Here is a 23,914-nt window from a genome sequence, read left to right on the forward strand (position 1 = left end):
GCGACTGCGCATGCCCAGTTGCAATTACTCAACAAACATGGCGGCGTCCACACTGAATACAGTCCGGACAACACTGAAAGGTTTAATTATTGGCTTTACTTGTTATAAAAAGGTCATAATTAAGAGAATTATACACCAGGATTGGTTTGTGATCGGTGGCGATAAGTTATTTATTTTAATATACTTATTTTTCTAAATAACCCTTTATATGCTTTAGTTTAGCACTTTAAATTGATGTGGTCGCAGAAGAAGTCAGATTTTTAAAGTATTGGTGTTGTAATTTGTGTCAACAGGTATGTACCTTTTCTCTGGCCGGTGGGTGCTCAGACAGAGCAGTCAAAGCCGGGCCGTGTGTCCGAGCCTGCGGCTGCACGTCTCCCCTGCTGCCTGCTCCAGGATGGAGGCGCAGAGGAGCGAGCAGACCCAGAGCACAGACAGAGGCAGAGCCCAGGAGGAGGTGGAGGAACCAGAGGGTCCTGAATACATCCCCAAGAGAAAAGCCAAGAACCCTATGGTGAAAATCGGCTTTGCCTGGTAATTCCTGTCTTTTGTGAAGAGAAATATCTAGAAGCTGCACCACTGACAAATCGTACAGTCAAGGGATGTGTCAAAGAACGATTAAAAGATTAGAAATTACACGCTTTTTATACAGCTGCCTGAAGCCTACAGCTAGAGCATGGGTGATTGGCATTTACTGCAGTTCTTCTGATTGTAGTACATGTTTGGTTGCTTGTTCATGTCAGCTGCTTGACAAATGCAGAACTTTTCACTTTTCTTCAAAAACCTCTCGGCTTTGTTCTGTTTTCTCAAAGAACACGTGCTCTAGTGCTAACTGCAATAGTTTACAGTGACTGTGTGACAGTGAAGATTTAAAAGTCAGCTGCTGATGGGGGTTGCAAAAATGTTTTTAAAGTACTTGAATAGTTCTCAGTGAATATCAGTTAGTATTTCTGCTTGAATTGCTCACCTTTCAAACTGATCTTGCTTTTATATGCAAGACCTAATCTGGCCTTTAAGTGCCTGAGTAAATGTGGTTATATCAGCTGGACATTTGTCAAAACTGGGAAGGCACCCAAAGAATGCTCCAGGCAATCCAGGAGAGAAGGACTGCTGCCGAAGCAAAAACCTTTAATTTCAAAGTATTATAGTGTACGCTCTGAAGTGCCAGGAGGATTGCCATGATTTATTCATCAGGGAAACCAAACAACCTCTGGCTAATCAGATGGCACAACAGAGAAGAGCTAACTCGTCAGGCCAGGACTCCACAGTCTATTTACACCTACAGGCCACTGTAGGTTGGACACTATTTCAATGATGAGGATGTACACATCCTGGACAGGGAGGAATGCTGGTTTGAGCGGTGAGTCAAGGAGGCCGCTTACATGAAAAGGGAAAGACCATCTCTGAATCGAGGAGGGTGTCTAAGAGAACATCTTTCAGTGCTGTGATTGCAGCCATTCCCCAACTTTCTGTGAATGGTACTCATGGGTATTGATCAATGGTCATGACAATTTGTATATTAATGATCAAGAAACTGACCTCACAGGCCATTGTTCGCCAGTGGTGCTAGTTTACTGTATTATTAAGAGGCAAGCCCAACTCACCATAATCCTACCTCCACCATCCTTGTATGAAAAAGGAAAAAAGTGTGAAAACATGCCTCCACTGCTCTAGAGTCCAGTGATGTCATGCTTTACATCACTGCATCTGACACTGTGCACTGGGCTTGGTGATGTACAGCTTGGATGAAGCTGCTTGACCATGAAAACCAATGAAGCTCTCTACGCACTGTTTTGAGCTAATCTGAAGCTCACATGAAGTTTGAATGTCTGTAGCGACTGATTCTGCAGAAAGCTGGTGACCTGTGTGCACTATGGACTTCAGCATCCACTGATTTTACGTGGCCTACCACTTCATGACTCAGTTGCTGTTGTCCCAATCACTTCTACTTTGTTATACCACCAACAGTTGAGGTGCTTGATTTAATAAACCTGTAGCCATGGAAGTGATTAGAACACCTGAATTCAATCATTTGGATTACTGAGTAAATACAAGGCAATATGATGTATAATCAACTCCAGACTTTTTACCTGCATAATTTTAAAGGCTTAGCTCACGTTGTCCATGAAACCAATTTTGAGTCCACTGGCCAATTATATTTGGTCCCTTGAAAAGAGTTGGCTGGCTATTAGATCAATTTAGTAGAGCAATTACTAAACACTTCCTGTGTCTTTAAGTTCATATTTATTAGGTAACTGTAATGTCTGTGAAGGTTTTCAGTCATCCAGGTCATCGTAGTCTAAAGAGCTTGGAAAGAAAAGCGTCTGGACTTCGTCTTTTGACATCCTTGTTTTCACAGGATGAGAAAACAAGGATGCCAATGTTCACATTTTGGACAGAGAAGACAGATGGTTTGAAAGAGGAGTGTTAGAAGCCATCTATGTCCACTGTGAACAACCATCTTTGAACAGAGGCGGTGGCTTACGACACCAACTGTCTGCCATCTATAATCCAGTTTGGAGATCCCTTCCCAGACACCCTAACACCCACTCACATCTTGGACCATTTGACCTCAGTAAATCATGTGATAGGGAAGGGCTAGGTTTCGCAATGGGTTCATGCGAAAACCTTGGCTGATTGTGACTCACACCCATTTTCACACCTTGGCTCATGTGATTAGACGGAGGATCAATAAGGGGGTCCATGTCCCTCTTAGGGACACTCCCGCAGGGCTTAAAATCTGTGAATCTCCACCAATTACTCTTAGAACTGAAGAAGCTTCTCGGATGAGAGGTGAAACGTCTTCAAGAAACTTAAAGAAGTCCAGATGCTTTTCTTTCCAAGGTAATTTTGGCTACAATGTAGCTTGCCATCACCAGTGTGTGAATGACTGAATGTAGCGTAAAGCGCTTTGGGGTCCTTAGGGACTAAGTAAAGTGCTATACAAATGCAGGCCATTTACCATTTAATTTTAATGTAATGTTTTGGTCACCTTTCTGTGTTGCCTGCATGTTAATGTTACTGATGTGTCCTCCACAAGTCCCAGAAACACACACTTGGCAGACAATAACAGTGAAACAATTGTTCTTACATATAACACTACTGTGGCTAAAAGAGAAAACTTTACACAATTTTCCAAAAGAGAGGTTCACTATCCAAAATACAACTTGGATGAATATCATCCACACAGAGCTACTAATAAATAGAGCAAGATATATTAGGTGCGAATTTGTCATCAGTGCAGACTGACTGACAGGTTGATTACAACATGTTAGTAATCTGTCTGCAAAGCCTACAGCCTGCGATTGATTGTGATTGCGCTGGGTTTACGTTTAGCGCAGTCACTGGGGACCCACCAGTTTTCCCTAGCTGCGTAGAACTTGCTGTCCTGTTTTTCTCTAGTGTGACAGAGCCATCAGTACTGTATAAATATTTTCTCTTTCCTCTCTGCGCAGGATAATCGGTCTCCCCACAGGAATAATCAGCTTCTTCCTGGCTAAGAGACAAGTGGACAAAAACAGACTGAAACAGTTAAAGATCAGACAGAGGATGAAAAGATCAAATGAAGGCGAATACGAAGGGAGTCGCTACCGCCATCATGCAGTGGATGTTAAACTGGACCGGTAATTTATGTTGCAGCTGTGATTTGCATCGTATGCACAGTATCCCAAACAGAGACTCTTGGATTAAAGACTGATCACAACACTGATGTAAAGTTCACCCATGTCAGAAGTAAATGTATATTTGAATAAAATCATCACTGGTACAAGTGCATTAAGACTAAAAGAAAACTTTATTTATAATGATAAGCAAATAGATTTTCTGTAGCATTGATATGTATATTTACAACCCCCTCTTCCACACTAACCGTCTGTGGTGTACAGTAAACATGTCTGCCTCTGTTGATTTGAGTGAGGCTTTTATAAACTTTAAGCTGTGCTCTAAATTTGTCATTGATGGACTGAGCTGATCATCTCAGGAGGGATGTTTGGACAGTTAAACTGGAGTTCAGAAATGTTCCAGTACTTTAACAACATGGCACCGATAATGCTGTCCCGTGTGGAAAAATCCTGCCCTGCCGGCCCTCGCTGTCTGACCCACATCTGAGTAACTCACAACTATATTTACAGGCGCACATATAACAACTCTATAAAACATATTATAACCCTGTATTCTGTAAAGTTAAAAAAATAACAGACATTGACACGGTGAAGGCACTGAAGTGATATAAAGGAGTACAATTCAAATAAAGTGACCTATATTACTTTATTCAGATAAAGTAATATAGCAGAGCCGTGGCTGCCATTAGTGGCACTGAGCTGTGCTTCAGGGGTGGACGTGTCCCTAAACACTGACTCTGCTCATACTTGAGTAACTGAGATCAAATGTTGCGGCGAGGCCCACCCCTACTGTACTTCATAATCAATCTCAGAAAGTTACACTTTAGGACTTGCCTTGCTCTTGTAGCATATAGACACATGGGAGAATTCATTTGTAGCTGTACATGTTCATACACAGAAAAGAGATCAGACACTTTCTGCTTTAAGTCCAGTAATATGGAATAAATGTTGCAGATGGCATTCCAGTGTCTTTAGATAGTTAGGTAATAGTATTCATCATAACCACCGACAAGCTGCTTAAAGTATATAAAAACAAATATAGATTTCTTACAAAGTGCTTTTTTTGGGATGTAAACTATCGCTCAGAATTTTTGAGGGTCACTTTGAAATGTCCTTGTTAAGTGTTTTTCTGTGCAAAACACTTAACAAGGTGTGAGGAGATGTTATAAAAACAAAGATAAATGGAATTATTCATAATTTTTAATAAGAGGTCTCCTTAGTGTAACAGAATGAAACAATGGTTCAGTTCACGCCTATATTTTTTCTGTTCAAGGGACGAAAACAAAAAAAAAAAAAAATCATTGATTTTTTTACCACAACTCTGATCAGTTTTAATGGCTGGATCATAGAACAAGAGAATAAATGGTATTATTGTAGAGTCATCCACTTAACTGAACATTTAAACATTAGCTTTCTGTGGACTAGCATGCTTTAACAGCTCCCCATGAATATATATGGGGGAAGATTGTATCATGACCACAGAAGACCACTTTCAATCATCACTCTTATGCTGCAGTGGCACACTATGTTACTTAAATGCAAGTTTCTCATGTAAAAAGACTGACCTGTGCTGAAAGGATGTGAACAGATTCAAGAAGCTGATCATTTACTTAGCTGAGTGAAGCATGAGGCGTGATTATCATGCCATTAAAAACTTAATGGCATGATAATCACACTTGTGACATTGGCTGTTCTTGTTCTAATAACTCATGGCAAAAAATGGAAGCTTAACTTTAGCTCAGTAGGTTCACCTCTTGCTTGTTTGTAAAATGCTTAGACCCAGTTTGTGCTGTTCTGTGGAGGGAGTAGTACACACCTTTCTATCCTAAGTATTAATTTCTTGCCTATAACACCCTTCAAACATTTGAAACACTCAGTTTAGAAAAAAGCTTTTTTGTTTTTTTTGACAATTTCTTGACTATACTAGACCGCTCCTTTTATCAGCTTTCAGCTGTGTTTGGATGTTTTTTCCCTATGGATCAATAAGCCTGGTCACATGATAAACCCGCATTAAGTAACACAAGACACTTCAGGAATACAGGAGGGATGATGCTGAAAATAGACCCCTGTGTTCTTATAAAAAAACAAACAAACCATAAATTTACATAATCTCACATAATTTCAATAAAAAGAGTGTATCAGCGTGACCCCAAACATTTGAGCAGCAGTTTAGGTTTAATCTACTATGTAAAATCTCCTATTCAGCCCTTAGACATTTTCCCTGAAGAGCGCCGTGGTTTTAAAAATCTGTTCTCATGTCTATTGAAAAAGTAAAAGCTTCTCAAAAGCATGGAATGGTTTTACTGGTTGAGGCTTCTCGGTACCCAACCAACATTGTGCCCCTGGATTTTTATTTGGTGGAAGCACCAATAATTTGCAAAAGGAAAAGGAAGATCTGGATTATATCGACGTAGATGGAGAGTGCGGCGAACACGTACTCCTCTGGACTAATGGAGTGCTTTCTGTTTCCAATCAGTAGCTGAGTGTGATATGCCAGGAACTGCAAGACACAAAGTGTTACAAAAAAAACTGAGCACTATATCAATAAATACAACGAGGGCTGCTGTAAGATTAAAAGGCGACTTCTTCATTTCTTTGAAACTTTAAAGTGAAACACTTACCAGAGTGAAAACTATCGCTCCTATAGCTGCATAAAGCATGTGAAGCCAAAATATCTGCAACAACAAATAGTCATTAAGATAACAAGAAAACCCAAGAAGGTGTCAGGAAACAGTGTCACAGTATTCACAACAGCAGTGACTCACGTATTTGAAGGACAGCACAATGGCTGTAATGATGCCAGTCACGAACACGACAATGCCGAGGACGCAGAAAAGACCCTGGCACTTGGTGAAGTCGACCTACAAAGAGAAATCGGCAGCAGCCATCTCAACCTGTGCCCATGAGCAAACACACTGTGGATATTTAAAGCTGATAAGCAGAAATGCGCACGGCCCTACCTTCGTCTGGAAGCAGAACACTGTGACGGCGATGCAGACGACAGCTGTGATTCCCAGCGCAAGAAACACTGCTTTTGTGTCATAGTAACTAAAACCAAAGAACAACACACAGTTAGCAGTGAGGAAATTATGTGAATGTTTTTATCATATAAAGGGACTGTATATATATATTTTTTACCTGGATATGGTTCCAGTCATATACGACAAAGACAGAGTCTGTTTCACAAAAAAATAAAGATCAGATAAAATTACAATGAAACAATTCTTGTCCAACCACAAACAGCATAATCATGAAAAAAAAACCAAAGAGACTAAAACAGCTCTGATCATAACATGCTGTCTAACTCAGTGTCAACACTGTCATAAAAGTCCCGGTTTTATCACAAGTCCCAGTGTCATGTGGACTCCTACAAGTCCACGTGACAATTCAGGAAATAAGACTGCTGAATAAAAAAAAAAACCACAAAACCTTTTATTATGTGACAAAATGCAGATCATAAAACAGCTCAGTCATTTTGCTGTCAGAGCTGATAAACTGAACACTCAAACACATCAACAGGTGAAATGCAAACAAGTGTGGTGACTCACTTGTTTGGCTCTGATATTAAAATTACATTTCAAGTACTGTGATAAGGCTGTCATTGGATGGAATGTCTCGCTGACAAAGACAAAACGGTTTTCAGTCTTGACTTGATCCAAGTCCAGGAAACTGCTGGTAATGACCTCTATTTCAAAAATCAACCACAAGTCATACTTACAAAGAGGCCGAGCAGAATCATGTTCCATGGGAACTTCCTCCTGCAAAATAAGTTGGTTTTCAGCAGAAAGTTGGTTTAAAAGTGTTCAGGTACAAGTATTTTCTCTAAAAACATAATAAAAGCAGGCAATCACACTCACCGGGGGCCTTTGCAGCAGACCAGCACGATGTGGGTGATGAAATACACTGCACTAAAATGTAGAAATTAATCGCAAAGTTACAATTGTGATTAATGTGTCAGCACATTACCTCGGATCTAATGATGTTACCACAGAGGGAGACTTACTATGATGCCCAGTACACAGCTGGGGTTTTCCTTACAAAAGATTTGACAGGTTGGCTGTAACAAACAGAGGCACAGTTAACACCAGGATATGCTCACACGCAAAGAGCCTTAGAAAGAACACGATCTGTATACTCACACAAACGTGAATATGGCCACAATGGCTGTGGTGACCAGGAGCTGACACGCCAAGATCAAATACACCTTAAAAAGAAAAAAAATATTCACATTATTTTATATTCTCTTTTTTTTTTCTTTTTTTTTTTTCTTTTTTTTGCCTGTCCTGTTTGGTTCTTTTGCCATCAGAATTATTGTCTAAAGGCAAAGAAAGATGCCCAACGGATTTACTTTACCAAATGGACCATCCCAGCCTTGCCGTAATGGTCCATTTGATTCAACTTTTTATTGTTTATTTTATTTTCACTTGCTGAATACGGGACAGACTTGACTGGAGGAGAGAACGTGGAGAAAGAAAGAGGGAAAGAAAAAAACCTGAGAAGAGGGACGGGGAAAAAGGGCAAAAAACAAAAACCAACAGAATAAGCAGACAAAAAATACATATATCGATCACCTGGATCACCTGTTGAGAAAGAAAAAAGAAAGCAAGCAGAAGAAAACGAGAGTAATAAACAAGATCACAATGATATATGGGAATATGACAGTAAATACTAAATATTAAACATTATTGTGCAGCACGTGAGATCGACAGCGCACAGTGTGCTTTGAGGTAGGAGCCAAAAAGGGTGTAGTTTGTGTGTGTGATCACCCGTGTGTACACCTGTGAGCATGAACGCGCTTGTTTTTAAAAGGTTCCTTCATGTAACGATCTGCTAGAGGGTGTGGGGGACCACTGCCCCGACCTCCAGGGCATGAAGCAGGTATGGAGGAGATCAAGACTCCAGACATCCAGAGGCCCCCAGAACACAAGAGACCAAGGAAGACCAACAGAGGGGCAGCGCGCCACTATCCCAGAAAGAGCTGAGGAGAGTCCCAGATGAGGGGTCACTCAGCAGCCATGAGCAGAAGCCAGGGGTTGCAGTGACGTGCCCGTGAGCTCCGCCGGCAGCCAGCTGTGCCTGAGTGGCCGAGCCCCGGGCCGTGAGGCCGAGGGCACCCCATCCCCAAAGTGGCCCGAGCGAGCCCCAGGCTCCAGGCCCCAACATTATTTTATATTCTCAATACAGAAGCTATTGGATTGGTCCAGATTGCGTCTCGCATATCTTTGTGTTCATTGGCATAGCAAGAAAAACTAGCAGTATGAAGTTATGCATTAAAAGATTCCGCCATATTTTGAGAAAAATTTCTAAGCTACAACGTAACATAAAACACCAAAACCACATAAACTGATTTAAAATAAATCATGCCAACACTGAGCAGGTTGGAGCTCAACAATAAAAACAAAACAAAACAAAAAGACTATTTTGGAATCAGGATGTCGCAAACCAGGACACCAATCCGGGAAACCACGTTGGGGGTAGAGATTTGACACGCCACCTTTTGAAGTGGCAACCGTCAGTGCCAAGAGTAAACTCAATACTGCCATTCATAGCTAGCCAGTTTTCAAATGCAGCAAAAATATTCACAGGTGACGAGATCTGCTGACCATGGAGCAAAGGCCATGATATTTAAAAGTCTTAAGACACTCCCTGTTCTTTTTCTTTAAGCAGTTCTTTACGGATTTACAAGTGTTTGGGCTTGTTGTCCCACTGCCAGGATTCGTACAGCAGTCGCTAAAGACTGGAAGACAACATTAGTCAAAACACCCCCGAGCTTGCAACCCAAAACAAATGGGTAGCACCTTCACTCACTATCCATTTAACTTCAAGCCAGAAAGGTTGTGTACAGGAGACCCAACAAAACAACATTCAGTGACAGCCCTTAGGTTCAGTGCCAAGTATACTTAAGTCTCTACAGCAGTTTGGCTGTTCTCCTATGCTTTCTGTTTCGCTGTCTTCGTTTAACAGCCCTACTCTTACAGATAAAGAAGGCACATAAATGAAATCCTTAAAATACCAGAATCAAATCAAGGCAGCACTCTGCTTTCTAATATTTACACTCACTTTCATCCCTTTCTAAACAGTTTAACAGCTATCAGTTTTCAAGGCAGGGACTCGTGTAGACTAGCACACACTTGTGGACCGGCAAGCGACCAAAGCATTGACCAGAGAAGCTGAGACTAAAACACACAGAGGTTAGTTCTCTTGTAAAGCTGTCACAGCTCCTGAGTATCCTTATATAGCAAAAGGCTGTCTCCTGTTATATAGTATGTATAGTACACAGATGTATAATTATTTACACTTATTACCTAATGTGCTTACAGTACAAACTGTGAAGCACTGTGTAACTGTGTGTTTCTAAAAAGGCTATACAAATAAAGTTATTATTAGAATAACTCATCCTCTCCCCCGTTTATACTCTTAGACTGACCCTTCGGTCAGTGTCACAAATGTCAAATTTGGATTTCTCTGCATCATCCTTATAAAATGCTGGCATGTCTTAGCCAACCCCTCGTGCTTGGCCTCATTTCCCCTCCTGAGAAGTAGTTTAGAGACTGATGCTTGTCCTCTGAGACCACTACGAGAGAGTTCTTTATTTGGAAAACTCTGCATCTGTGATGAGCCTACTCTTCTGTCTCAGTAAAAAAAGCTTGATATATTGATCTTTTTGTGGTCTGCTGCTGTGCACGCGTTATCTAGTGCCATGTACTAGTCCATTAGAAAACCTCACCATGAGTCACAACTGATCCATCATTCAAAACACATGAACAACAGCTGCAAAGTGATTCACTAAAATCACTCTGACTGGTGTTGCTGAACACATCTCAAGGAAATGTACCATTTTGTACAAGGAAATACATTCTTTGTAGCGCCTTGAGGCACCTGTCATTGTGATTTGACACTATATAAATAAAAATGAATTGAATGGAATAGATTCTTCCAAAATTTGACTGTTGACCAGGAAATGCTGTGGATTTTTGTTAATATACATGTAATTTTCCTGACAATACAACTTTTAGCTGATGTTACAGAACCTCAGCAAGTAGACAGTGCTGTCTTCTAGATAACAAAGTGTACCATCTTGGCCAAGGCTATGTAAAATCTTTCCTAATGAGCACTTTTCACTTTGTTTAGCCTTCCATGACATGTCATAACTGCTGCTGTCAATCTACCCTTTTCTTTTGGGTGCGGGTGGTGAAATGAGTCTTAAATGATTCTGAAAGTAACTTAAAAGTATTATTAAACACTCCTCTGGATGAATCATTGCACATGAGAGTAAAATGGGTAATTTAATGCTATTTGTGGTGCTTTACCTTTCTGATGAAGGTATGCCGAATGCTCAGACTGTCCCAACCGCTGCCACTTGCCGCAAACTCATCACCTGTATCGTCAGTAGAAAGAAAAGTGACCAATGACTACGAAGAGCAACAAAAAGCACTATTCTTTAGGTAAACTTCATTACAAGTAAAAGATTAAAAGAAAAAATGCATCTTTTAATTATGAAAATTCACGTGTTAGCCCTCTCATAAGTGTAAAAATGAAACAAAGAAGATCAAATGTATAACTATGAGATTAAGAACTCCTATAGGTGGATTTTGTTGTAATATTCCTTAACCTGCGTCATGCACTAGCTGACTAATGGCTCTAGTTCAACCCTGAAACGATATCACTTTCAGGAGTTGTGAGCACACAATATCAGAATGCTTTCTCCTTTTATTAAAAAAGTAATCTCATTAGAGGACACACGTTATAAGCCAGAGTCTTACCAGAGCTCAGGACATCTGACGGTATTGTAGGTGGAACGACAGGAGGCATGGGAGGAGGATTGGGGTAGCCAGATCCTGGATGTCCAGCAGGCTGAGGCTGCCCTGGATAAGGGCCTGGAGGGTAGCCAGCTGGCTGGCCTGGGTACAGAGGGGCATTTGGACCAGGAGGGTATGGAGCAGAGGGATAGCCTGGCTGTGAACTACCATATGACGGGAATCCATACGGAGGGGGTGGTGGGTAGTTCCCACCCTGAGGTCCATACAGAGGGCCATGAGATTCGTCGTACCCTGGAGGGTAGTGTGACATGATGCCTGTGAGGAAGGGAGGGGAGGAAATACAGTTCACAACATGCAGGGACTACAGGGAGCAGAGGTAAGACAGTCGGAAGCATCACAGACACGTGCTCTTTAAGGTTTTGCTGTACACCGTCGTTGTCAGTGAAACATTTTTAATGTACAGTACTGTGAAAAAGTTAAGAGTCATGAAAAAGGCAAATGTACATGGTGTATAAGGCAGATCCGGTTTTTACTGGATTTATGACCACCTTTATTCTTCAACACAGCCTGAACTCTCTTAGGCAGCCTTCTTGTAATTTCAATAATGTTGAGGTCCACACTCTGACTGCAACTGTAACTGCAACTGTGCATTTTTCTAACCAGGTATGGTTCTACTGCAATGGCAGTGTGTTCAGGATCACTGTCAGGCTTTTTTTTTTAAATTTTTTTTAAATTGTATTTTCACATTCACAAACGCCGCCTGCCCGCCTGAAAATGCACACTCCTGCCTTTGGTGACAACAACAGAGCTCCATTTAGCTTTAGGGCTCTGTAAGGAGCCACTGTTACACATACACACTTATGTCTGAGTAATAGCTGGGCTTGGGCTCCTGCCAGCGTACTTACCATGCACCTTACTGTACACACTTGGGTGTGTATCAGGTTCACAGACTAGAAGGATTTGCTCAACACTGGTTCAAAAATCCCCACCACAAGCTAAGGAACTACCACACTGGCCCCAAAGGGAAATTTCTAATAATAACCACATGCACGCTAACATCATGCAGCAACAAGAGGCCCAAGTATTCCAGGCTGCTGAAAGAACTGAGATGGTTAAGTACACTGGGTTCTTGAGACCTAAATTTATTTTTTATGTGAATCATAAAGAATTAAAAGAGCAATTTACTTCTGCATGATTTTACAAAAGTACCAAACTGCTATATTAAAAGGCTGATGTGTTTCTAAGCACAATACAGTTTGCTCAGTTATTCTGAAAGTGCTGCATTCTCAGTGGGACTTTTAGGGAAATACACGCAGTAAAGGAATTCAAGAGCTGGCCCCACCTCTTGTTGCCATTACCTCACATACTAAGCACCAAGCAACAGGACAGAAAACAATCAATGGAAAAAGTGCTTCAGCTGATCTTCGTGGAATGAGGACAGAGCTGATTGCTCCATAGTCACTGAGACATGAGAAGGCAGCAGGTTCATATGTGTGTTTGAACAGGAGGGTATAGCCCTAATATTTAGAAAAAATACACTCTTATTCAAACCTCTGGTCATCATGTGGTTGTGGTTATTACTGTAACGTACTTGGTCTGAACACACTAACATAACTGGTCTGTTTCCGTCCATCTGGCGTGGCACAAACACGTCACAGAGACCAAGGCCCTGTGACTTAGAAATGCTTTTGTTACATGAAGCCTGTGATGCGGATGGACACAGTTACAGAAGCACCACACGAGAACACTGAGAACCGGTTTGGCAAAGCTTTTAATCACTCCTTTTTGTTGAGCTTCATTATTTCTGCCTGGGTGAAGAAGTCATGCAGTTTTTTTTAAATGCTGCTGACTCTTTCTAATCCAATACACCTGCAACAGGCTTTGTCATTTTACATTGTCGCACCTGCTTTTTCCCCCCCAATCATGACATTTTACATTGTACACAACAGTAAACTTGAACCTGAATGCCAACTTAAAAATCAGGTTAAAAAACAAACTGGTTTTATCAGTTAAACACATTTTTTCACACTTCCGTTTCACTGTTCTCTCAATGTACAGTAAGATCCAGCAGATTATTAAAACCAGTTGTACAAAAATGGTTAATTGAGAATGTCCGAAAATTGGAAAGGTATTGAGTATTGCTTTCATTTGGCTTGTGGTAGAATAGTGTTCCTTTTTTTTTTTTTTTTTTTTGTTAAAGGTTCGACTTCTCCTATTTATGAATTTATGCTGTATTTGAGGTTTTCTTTGTCACATCAAAAACTGACCAGACACCAGGGAGGGGATTTGTAATCTAGCTCAGGCTAGATAAACCGTGGTGCGTTTCCTGGTTGTTATAACACACTTGCCACTATGCAAAACTATACTAAACCTAAAATTAAATGTGACATTTGCTTGCTCCCTTTTGACCTCCCACAACAGTAGATGGCTAACACCGTGTAAAGGCTGGTCAGATGAAACCAGACTCACGGAGATGTCACCATGCATTTGGGCAACTGTGTTGGGCATTTTTCAGTTTAGCCTGTGTATGTTTACATGTTTACGGTCAACTTCCGCAAAGCAAAACTCAGGCTCAAGCCCAACCGACTCCCAAAACAATATTTGTAGGGTTGAATGTCAGCCACTTATTATTTCACTATAACAGACTGTGCACAAGTGTGTGTACACAGGCACACTGACTGACAACTGACCGGAAGTCTCCCACGACTCGACAGCACATCAGCAAATTAGAAATCATCTTTATGAAAAGCTCCGTTGCCTTTATGGGCGCACTCATTAACGTTATTGCTAACAGCTGTGTCTTCCCCGCTACAACAAGCAAGAGGGCCGCCTTTACCCGCCCTGTAACTCATCTCTGACAGCAAATAAATAAGCAACGATGTAAGAGTCAAATAGAAAAAGACAAAAACTCAGCATATGAGCTGTGTCTCGTGTTTAACATTTCAGTTCTGTCGACTGAACTGAAAAAGAAAGATGGCTAGCCTAAAAGCGTCTACAGACCCACTCCACCCAGCTACAAAACCTCCGCTAACTCCCCCCCCACCCCAAAAAGCCTTTTCAGGTGTGTGAGCAGGCTCAGCCAGAACAAAATACCACCACCACCTTCACCATGAGCGGTGTTTCTAAGAGAATGGGAAGAATATGACAACATCTTACCAAATTACGAGACGTCAACCTCGTCGGTGGTTCTCAGTCCCAGAGAGAAGAAGAGCGATATCCTCCCGCTGTCACTCACAAAGCCTTAAACTCTTTAATACTGTGCTCCAAGTTTTAGTGTGTGTCTTATGTTCCCGCTGTTGTTATTCAGAGAAGGCAGAAGTGGGCAGCTGTGAAAAGTTTTTTTTTTTTTTTTTTTTTTTTCCTGGAACTGTGGAAGAAGGGTGGGGTCCGGAGGAATCTCTCTCACACACACACCCACACCGCAGACAGCGAGGCCTGAAAGGCGCTGACTCATTTTCAGCACTGGCGGTGTCACATTACTGAATGCACGCGCGCTCCTAAAGTGCCCTCTGCTACTGGCGCGCGAGTCTTCCACACTTTGCATTTTGTCTCCTTTCACCTGATATAAGGTGTTATTATTTGGACTCTGCAGTTTTACAAAGCGATGTAAACAAGCTCATCAAGTGTGCTGAATTTCTCTCAGGCTGATGAAGGCCAGCGTTGTGATGTGAAAACACGTTTTATATGCACCCTCTGCAAATACGCTCAGTAATGAGTTGACATGAGAAAGATTTAAGTGTGCTATATTATAGAGTACTGTTCAAAAGTCTCTAGTCACTCTTCATTTCTTTATGTTTTGCTTCCAAGGAGCCAGACTTTACTTTTTTTTTTTTTTTTTCCCCCCAAAGCGCTCTTAAAAAATAATCCTCCAGGCTAGTTTTTCAAAGGTTTTCTTTTTGGACATTTGCTGCTTCTTCACTCATTTTCAGTCCAATTCTTGTATCTGGTCTGAGAAATGTTTTTCATCTATTATCTTTAGGCATGGTTCTTCAAATGTATTGGATGCATGGTGTACCGTCTGTCCTTATAAAAGTAGTGGACAGAAGAGGATGTATATGAAAGTCATGTCCCTAATAAATACGAAGAAAATCTAGCAAAGACCTGAGAGATCTGGCCCTTCAGTTTATCCAGCTACTGTTTACTTAAGCCTCATCAGAAAAGGTCTTAGTGGAAGGGTGGCTGCCAGAACCAATTCTTAAAGGGAAATGGGGAGAATGGGTTGAGGCATGCCAGATTACACAAGACCAATGAAATCAGTCCAGGTCTTTTGCAGTGATGGTCCAAATTTAAAATTTTTGGTGGGTGATTCTTATATAACGCTTTTTTCTTCTTTGAGCGATCAAAGTGCAAATTATACAACCTGTCTCATTCACCTGTGGTTTTCACTGTGAACAGAGGTCAGGAGAGGTACAACACTGGTCTATATGATGCATCTCTGTCATGGGTTGAAGGTGCATTTTAACCAGTACCTTATATAACCCATTACACCTGGGGAGCTCCTTTAACTGTAATGCTTATTTTTGGCAGTTGCTCAAATCTTAAGAGTTGGTGTAAGAGTCAATCATTCTATGTGAACACTAAAAATATTACAAAACAATTTCTTTTATATCATTACAAAAACAAAAACATGTCTTTCCTATTAAAAAAAAAAGAATTTGATTTCATGATTCTGAGGTGAAAAACATTTGTCTATAGTGTGAAAAACAAATAAAAACGTCTCATTTACATTTGAGAAATGACACAAAAATAGAATGACCACTGTACCATTTTATTTGCCACTATTGATAATTTTTCTTCAGTTCATAATTATAAAAATCACATTTATCAACACAAAAACCACACACAGTGTGAACTGTAATGTGAATCCGGGAATTGTGTAGACTTGCAGTGTTGTATTAGGTCACAGTCGGGTCATACAAATTTGAGGACGAGCTTCTTGGTGAGAGTGTATTTGGGCTGCGGCATTTGTTTGTGGGATAAAAACTCTCCTTTGCTGACCTCCCTGTTCACACGTGTCAGGACAGTGAGAATATCGTCCATCTCCTGGCTGCAAGGACAACATGTGAAATAAAATGATACATCTTGGATAGTTGGAAAATTTTAACAAAACACCCAACTCATGTCAACACCATGTCTGAAAGCACCAAAAGCAGGCAGACAGAAATGTACAGAGATTTGATGCCTTTGATTCGTCTTCCCTGATGACTTTTGAGCCTCAGAAAATGGGGACTTTGTGTAGAAAAGAGTGTAATTTTGAAACAGTTAAAACTGCTTTTTGTAAAACCCATTGAATGATAGCTCAAGGTCTTCACTTCAGTCACATCACAATTGTTTAAAAAAAATTTATTGAGGCATTCTACAGAGGCAAAACTACTAAATTTGTGTCTTTGTCCATAATTCTATGGACCTAACTGTATGTAATAGAGATTACATTTTTTAAAAATCTACTTTGTAGGAAACTACTGTATTATAACGTTCCCATATGACAGTAGTGTGGTCTGCCAAAAAGAAACTAATCACTTTAACTCACCTTTCCGCTGCTATTTTCAGCTGCCTGCACAGCTCCTGGATGTAGATAGATCCTGTGAGTGTGTTTCGAAATGACCTGAACTCCTCCACAGTGGCCATGCCCATCAGAAAGTCTGCTAGCTCAGGCACTGCCTCGTCAGGGATTGAGTCGTCAGCTTGCCATGTTTCTTTGTTTTGGTTCTCGTTCTCTCCCGGCCCCAAGCTGCTGGGATAGTATCCTCTCTGGTATTCATCACCTTGACAGGCTTGAATGAAGAATAGTTTGGGCTTCCCTGTCAAGGCTGGGGCTTGTCTACTTGTAAAGGGGTCCGTCAGCTCTTTCAGGAGCACCTTTTTCCCATCAGTGCCAAACACACACCCCTTTTCTCCATGTGAAAGCACACATACCACCTTAAATCAGAGGCAGACATATGATTTATTATGTATACTAACACTACTGCTAACACTGTCAATGTAGCTACTGTTACGATCACAGACACATGCACTACAATGGTGACATTTTCAGAAATGTGCTGATCCCAGCAAGACCTTTTTGAGTAGCTGGCTCATTAACAAAGGAAAAAAAAAAAACTGAAATGTAATATTGATAAGTTATGGTTTTATGGTTAAGTATTTGCAGGTTACGTTTCTGGTTTTAGCCTCAGAGCTTGCTGCTTGTATTCTGTATGGCTGTGATGCCAATCTTTTCAGATAACTCTTATTTAAAACAAAATTTCAAAATAAGTGTAAATATATAAAATGTATGAAGTACTACAACTCTGAAGGTGTGTGACTACGCACCAAGGCATCATGATTTGTAAAATCATTCCTGCGAAGATGATCTAATTCCTTCTTCATCTGATCTGCAGTAAAGTTGTTGTGTATCTTCACTTTAAAACCTAAGTCAGTGAACACTTCTGTCAGAGTATCTGTGTCAGACAGAAAAGAAGCCAAAGAAGGATTATACATAGATTACATGGTCATGGCATACGTATATGTGCATTAATTGGTACAGGGCTCAGTAGCTTCCAGATAAAACAGTCATACATAAATCAGGTCATGTGACTGTTTAAAGGCAAGAACTGTACCTGCATCCTTCTGAGTACCTCTTCGATTATTCAGACCTCCTGTGAAGATTTCATTGTTGAAGACCACGCACAAACCACGGGGGATACGAGTCAGTGTGTAGTATTCTGACTACAGGACACAAACACAGCAAACAGGCCGATCATAAATGTTACTGATGTGACAACAGAATGAATGAAAGTATGAGAGCCTGTGAATGGATTACCTGATCAGGAAGAGAGGTGGGATTTGTGATTAGTTGTGCATCAGTGTTAATACTCTCTCTTCGATCTAAAAACATTGCAACAATGTAAACTTGTATATAAGTTATGATTATGAAAAGAATAATAAAAACCATGAGAGTGACTACAAGAAGTTTAACAAATAATAATCACAAATACATTTTAATAGAGATACTTACAGTTGGGCTGAGTTTCAGTTATGGACAGGGGCTCATGGGTCCTCTGTGGGAATAAAACACAGCAGTCAGCAAACTGACAAACGCAAACATTAACTGCTCAGAAACACACATTTACAGACACACATATACCTCTATATCCACGCTGACATCAGGAGGTAACGTGAACTGCTGCCGCGGCTGACGGACCCCTGTACCAATCACAATCATTTGATGGTGTTACCAACATATACAACTTCCACATGTATGTATATTTACATGTGCTGGTATATGGAAGTGGATCCTATACTTTGTGTGTAGTTCTCTAAAATAATTGCCAGTTCTTGATCCAACTCTTGGAGTGCTTCATGTAGCAAGTCAACATCTGTCTCTGATAGTAAATTAGCCTTTTCCATTTCTGCAAACACATCCAGCGGTGTCTGGAATGAAAAGAGAGAAAGTTTTAGTTCACAGAGGCTGTTTGTGGGACAGTCATCATCTGTGGTGCCATTAAATCTACAACTCTGTTTCCATTTGCATCAAATGCAAAGCCCAGAAAAAAAATACTTGGAGGAAATATCTATTGAATTTAATGAAAATACAAAACAGTGAGATTCTGTATTACAGAAATTTAACCAAAATGATAAACATTTTTATTTACAAATAATTGAATTTAGAAGTGTATTTGTGGGATTCCACAGGGTTCAGTGCTCGGCCCTAAACTGTTCAAACGGTATATATACTGAATGAGAATTGAAGGTTGTTAAATATTAATAAATTATCACTAACCTATAGCAAAATAAAGAAGAATGATAATTGTGTAATGACAGAAAAATTAAATGACAGTTAAACAAAAAAGGTGTATGTAAATAGATGTCTGGCCATGGAAATTGACACCAAATTATGTTTGAAAGCTCATTTAAACAAAAGAAAAAATTTCTTCAATAACAAAAATTATTGCTCCTTGTTAGTTCCACATGCCAGAACAAGAATGTCAAACTCATTTTGTTTTTAAGTGGGCCGGACCAGTGAAACACCCCTTTCTGTCAGTGAAAAGACATTTAACGACACATCGATCCCCTGAGATATCTTAATATAAGAAAAAAAAAAAAAAAAAAAAAAAAAAAAAAAAAGGGGCAATTTCAACAGCATAGCTCAGTTTTTCTACATGACACAGAAATGCCGCTGTGGTAATCTTTCACCGTGACTGTTTGGGTTTAAATTCTAAGAAATAAATGTGTCAATTTTCAGAGAAAATTCTGGTAGCTCATTGCCTCGTTGCCCAGACTGGCCAGTAAAAAGGAAACAAAAAATGTGCTATTTTGTGTGGACACCCATAAAAAAAATAAATAAAAAAATAAAAATAAAAAACTTTCTATATTTAATAGTGAGAAAACAGGAACTTTTCTGTTACTGATTTTTTTGATAACATAATTAATGTCGTGACGTAGGAATGGTCATCAGAGAGATCTTTATGGGTAGGAAAAAGTGAAAAATATACTGAATTATAGGGTCGGTATCCATGATCAATTTTCTGATTAAAATCGATTTTAGCTTGAATAACGCGACATTGATTCATTAAATCCTGAATCGATTTTTAAATATAAATGTATTTTGCCAGAAACTCAGGTTAAAGCTCACAAAACTATATCAGCAAAGACCAAACAGCTAAAACAGCAAACGAAAGCGGGTAAACGGATGCCACACAAAGACGTAAACACAAAGCGTGGACCCGACGCATCAGAATCTGTGAGATGTTGGCTTTCTCACCCGATGGCACGTACACAGAAACGCCACCGGGGCTCTCTGACAAAAATTCACTGAACCAGCAGCTAAAGAAGATCAAAACTACGCTTCACATTTGATAAATATTGTCATTTCTTCCCTCTTACCCATGCCGTTTTGCTTCCACCACGATAAAATTCACACTTCCTACACAGCACTTTCACTCTCTCTCAGTGTACTTCAAGAATAGTTTACAATCTCAAACCTCCAATTTCTAAATTATTTACTGGCTTATTATGCACCAGTCTACAGTTGTTTACAGTGCTGTCGGCCGCTGTTTTTTTGTTTTGAAGAAATTTAAACTTTTTAAAATTAAGCCAAATTGCAAAACGCTTAGCTGTGTCTCTATTAAAACCTCTGTGACATTACACTAACATTACCTGATGCTGCTGAAGTTCACTTCAGCAGCATCAGGTAATGTTCATATGTTGATTCATGGATTTTAAGTTGGTTATCTGCTATAAAAAGCCAGGCCAGGAAAATCCCCTTCATGTTTTTCTATTTTATCCTCATTTACTTTGACCCTAACCCTAAGGCATGTTTACACCTCTGATGAAGTCTCACAAGTGTCAGTACTCAGATCAGAATTATAATATTTCTGACTGTCTGAGGCAATATTTCCCTTATTCAAATCGAATCGATTCTAGAAATCACTGATGATACCCAGCACTACTGAATTATAGTTAAAAAGAATTTAGGCCATGCTTCACATTTCCTAAAGCTGCCCAATGGGCAGGATTGGAGTCTTTTCTCAGACTTATTCTGGACCTCAGGCCTTGTGTTTGACACCCGTGTACAACATCATAATAGTTAGAGGCGATATCATGTGTTTGCTGAGATTATCTCTCTCTCTCTCTATCATATATATACATATATACATATATATATATATATATATATATATATATATATATATATATATATATATATATATATATATATATATATATATATATATATATATATATATATATATATATATATATATATATATATATATATATATATATATATATATATATATATATATATATATATATATATATATATATATATATATATATATATATATATATATATATATACACCCTTCACCACATAACGATTGCTGATGTTGTATAGTTTGTTCAGCACAAGGTACTCTAGTTCTATGTTAGTTACACACATGTTGGGAATGCTGTAAACACAACAATCAGCTGATCTGAGCAAAGTTGGGCAGAGTGTAAACATGGCTTCTTATAAAAAAAAAAAATAAATCAATCTGACATTATTTTAGTAAGGACTGTAAATTACTATAGTTAATAAATAGTATGGAAATCTGTTTATGTTTCATTTCAAATCCGCATTAGTTGGACTCTACTGCATGCAAAAATAAACAAATCCAGTTTTTCTGCTTTTACTTTTTTCTTTAGAAGAAAACTCTTGAGAATTGATTATTTTTAACCAACCAACACACTTTCAGTAAAACTACATGCTTTTATGATATCACTGATCTGAACTTTTCACTGATGATGTACAAAGCACAAAATAATAAACTGTATTCGGAGGCTGATAACTATATCACAAACTTCCACTTGAACTTCAGTGTGTGAAAAGCCACTCTAAACAGTACTCAGTCTATTTGACAGACGATTTTATTTATGTTGAAGGTAAAATTCCCCATTACTACTACTACTCCTAGTAAATACAGGTGTGCCTTTACTGTGCCGTGCATACAGAATAAAAGGAAAAGTCATTATATGCTGATCACAGTGAAAACAATTTAAATGTCAACTGTACAGCTAGCCTTTGATGTTCAGTAAAAAGCTTTCCACTCAAAAGCAGAAATGAAAAGGTGAAATCATGTGTTCTCACCTTGGACAATTCTATTTGTCTCCTGCCCAACCTGTCAGTCAGTAGAAACTTCAGCCTTTCAACGTTCTCCTTAGTGAAGCCATTGTATATAGAATACAAAGTCTTCCTGATGGTAAGAGAAAAGCAAGATTAAAAGAGAAAAACTTTTGATATATTACTATTGCTATGCTGCATGCAATTAAAATCAAAAACTGAAAGCTTTTACCTGTAGTCTGACAGGACAGGACTAGCATCTGTTTCCTCTGGTGGTCTGCTGTCTGTCTCCAGGTCCCTGAGGAGATCTGCTCGATGGATGGTGTCGAGCAGCTGCCTGAGGAAGGCATCATTTTGCAGAAGACCTTTTTCCTCTAATCTCAAGAACAAGTCTTTCCCATCCTTAATCTGTAGGAGAAAAAAACCCACTCTTAAACGTGAACATCCTAGGGCATCATACTGTCAGCGTGTTATTTAAAACATATTTAGACAAACATGCTAATAATACAAGTGTAAACACAGTACAAAATATGCAGTGCTCACGTTCTCCAGACGTCTCTTGGAGACGAAATCACGACATAAGAAGCAAAGTTCTGCCACTTCAGAAGAGTCTAGGCCCTCATCTATTTTGGACAAAGTCCGCCTGTCCATCATGGCTTGGTCCTCAGCTCACAGCGATCTGCAGCTTTTATTGCTACCAGAAAACAAGTGTGCATGTTTTGATGGAGCAAGCATTGAAGCAGCTTTAAATGAATGATTAAAGATCACGGCTAGAATGTTAAAATGATAACAATAGTAATAATAATACCACATCATACATGATAAGATGCCATTACTGCCCTTGGTAAAAGCACTGCTATACTGTATGTTTTTACAGGGAAACACAGTAAGATGACTGCTGATCTGTTTATAGAGTACCTTGTCTTCCATCACTGACCTTCTTTCAACAGCGACTTATTATCTTGTTCGTTATTAAATGGCACAGAGCTTTGGATGTTAGGCCACATCATCTCTGACAATCCAAACAAACACCAACAACATTTAAATGTTGTTTAAAGCTTCATATGAAAGCTTGCTTATTAAATGAGGTATTTGTATGGCAGCTTACACGTGACGTGGTGTCCTTCAGACCTTCACTGTTCACTTTATTTCAAGTTATTTTGACCTTTCAATGCGTTTCTTGTACTGACTAAGTTGTTATAGTAATCCTGTAGTCCCATTAAAAGACATCTACGTGATACGGCACCGTGACGTCACTACCCCGCTCCCCCCCAAGTTTTGTTTGTCTTGACAAAAACGAACATTAAAAAGTTTTAAGTCTGTGTTACATAACGTGGCCAAGAGTTAACGCTAACAGTTTCCATCAGGTGAACTAAATTACGACGCTGAAACTTACCGCTGCTGTCTCTCGCTGTTAGCTTACAGCTCTGAAGCGAAAAAGGTGCCTCTTCTCAAATGCGAGGAAAACAACCCTTTAAGCAAATGTAAAAAACTTTGTGGGAGTGAAAAAAAAAATGCTGAAATATGTTTCAGTGGTTTTTATTTCTCTTTTCTGTTAGAATCGCAGGTTATCTTTCGTTTTCAGAGCAAGCCGCCGCACGTAATATTTGTCACTGGATGTGACGTCGCTTGTATGGGAAGTTGAAATTAAGTGTCGGGTGCTGGGTAGAAATTTTTAAAAAAATAAAAGCCATATTCACACAGAAACTATAGCGTCCATGAGCTGACCAAGATATTTTTCATTTCACACTTGGCTACGTGAGTGTACTAAACTCAACTACAGCACATGCTGGCACGTCTTTCACAACAAAATCCGTTTGTTTAGCATTGTAGACTTTTATTTTGAAAACTCGCGTGCTTTTCTTATATACTACTGAAACTGAAAAAAAAAAAAGAAAAAAAAAAAGACTATTTCTCTCTCTTACTGGAAAGATCACAAAGTCTGAGGTTTG

The 23,914-nt window shown here is 39.5% G+C and overlaps 3 protein-coding genes across 3 annotated transcripts; 1 reads left to right on the forward strand and 2 right to left on the reverse strand.

Moving 5' to 3' along the window:
* Positions 1 to 7: 7 nt before the first annotated feature.
* On the forward strand, positions 8 to 3,774 carry si:ch73-71c20.5 (DUF4748 domain-containing protein). Its single transcript, XM_039601939.1, has 3 exons — positions 8 to 80; positions 294 to 534; positions 3,456 to 3,774. The coding sequence occupies exons 1-3, from the start codon at positions 11 to 13 to the stop codon at positions 3,625 to 3,627; spliced, it is 483 nt and encodes a 160-aa protein (XP_039457873.1). The 5' UTR covers positions 8 to 10; the 3' UTR covers positions 3,628 to 3,774.
* Positions 3,775 to 14,945, reverse strand: tmbim1a (transmembrane BAX inhibitor motif containing 1a). Its single transcript, XM_031741410.2, has 12 exons — positions 14,537 to 14,945; positions 11,384 to 11,695; positions 10,931 to 10,998; positions 7,760 to 7,824; positions 7,624 to 7,677; positions 7,478 to 7,528; positions 7,339 to 7,378; positions 6,759 to 6,796; positions 6,581 to 6,668; positions 6,386 to 6,481; positions 6,242 to 6,295; positions 3,775 to 6,120 (listed from the first exon to the last, which is right to left on the reverse strand). Exons 2-12 carry the CDS (start codon positions 11,688 to 11,690, stop codon positions 5,971 to 5,973), a joined length of 1,011 nt encoding a protein of 336 aa, XP_031597270.1. The 5' UTR covers positions 11,691 to 11,695; positions 14,537 to 14,945; the 3' UTR covers positions 3,775 to 5,970.
* A 1,182-nt stretch (positions 14,946 to 16,127) lies between these two features.
* Positions 16,128 to 23,594, reverse strand: LOC116321548 (caspase-8-like). The gene is made up of 12 exons (XM_039602635.1): positions 23,359 to 23,594; positions 22,506 to 22,656; positions 22,195 to 22,370; positions 21,990 to 22,095; positions 18,661 to 18,790; positions 18,504 to 18,562; positions 18,375 to 18,417; positions 18,180 to 18,244; positions 17,977 to 18,085; positions 17,690 to 17,817; positions 16,911 to 17,299; positions 16,128 to 16,427 (listed from the first exon to the last, which is right to left on the reverse strand). Exons 2-12 carry the CDS (start codon positions 22,614 to 22,616, stop codon positions 16,292 to 16,294), a joined length of 1,452 nt encoding a protein of 483 aa, XP_039458569.1. The 5' UTR covers positions 22,617 to 22,656; positions 23,359 to 23,594; the 3' UTR covers positions 16,128 to 16,291.
* Positions 23,595 to 23,914: the final 320 nt, after the last annotated feature.

This window comes from Oreochromis aureus, linkage group 18 (assembly GCF_013358895.1).
Source record: "Oreochromis aureus strain Israel breed Guangdong linkage group 18, ZZ_aureus, whole genome shotgun sequence".
NCBI classification, from domain to species: Eukaryota; Metazoa; Chordata; class Actinopteri; order Cichliformes; family Cichlidae; genus Oreochromis; species Oreochromis aureus.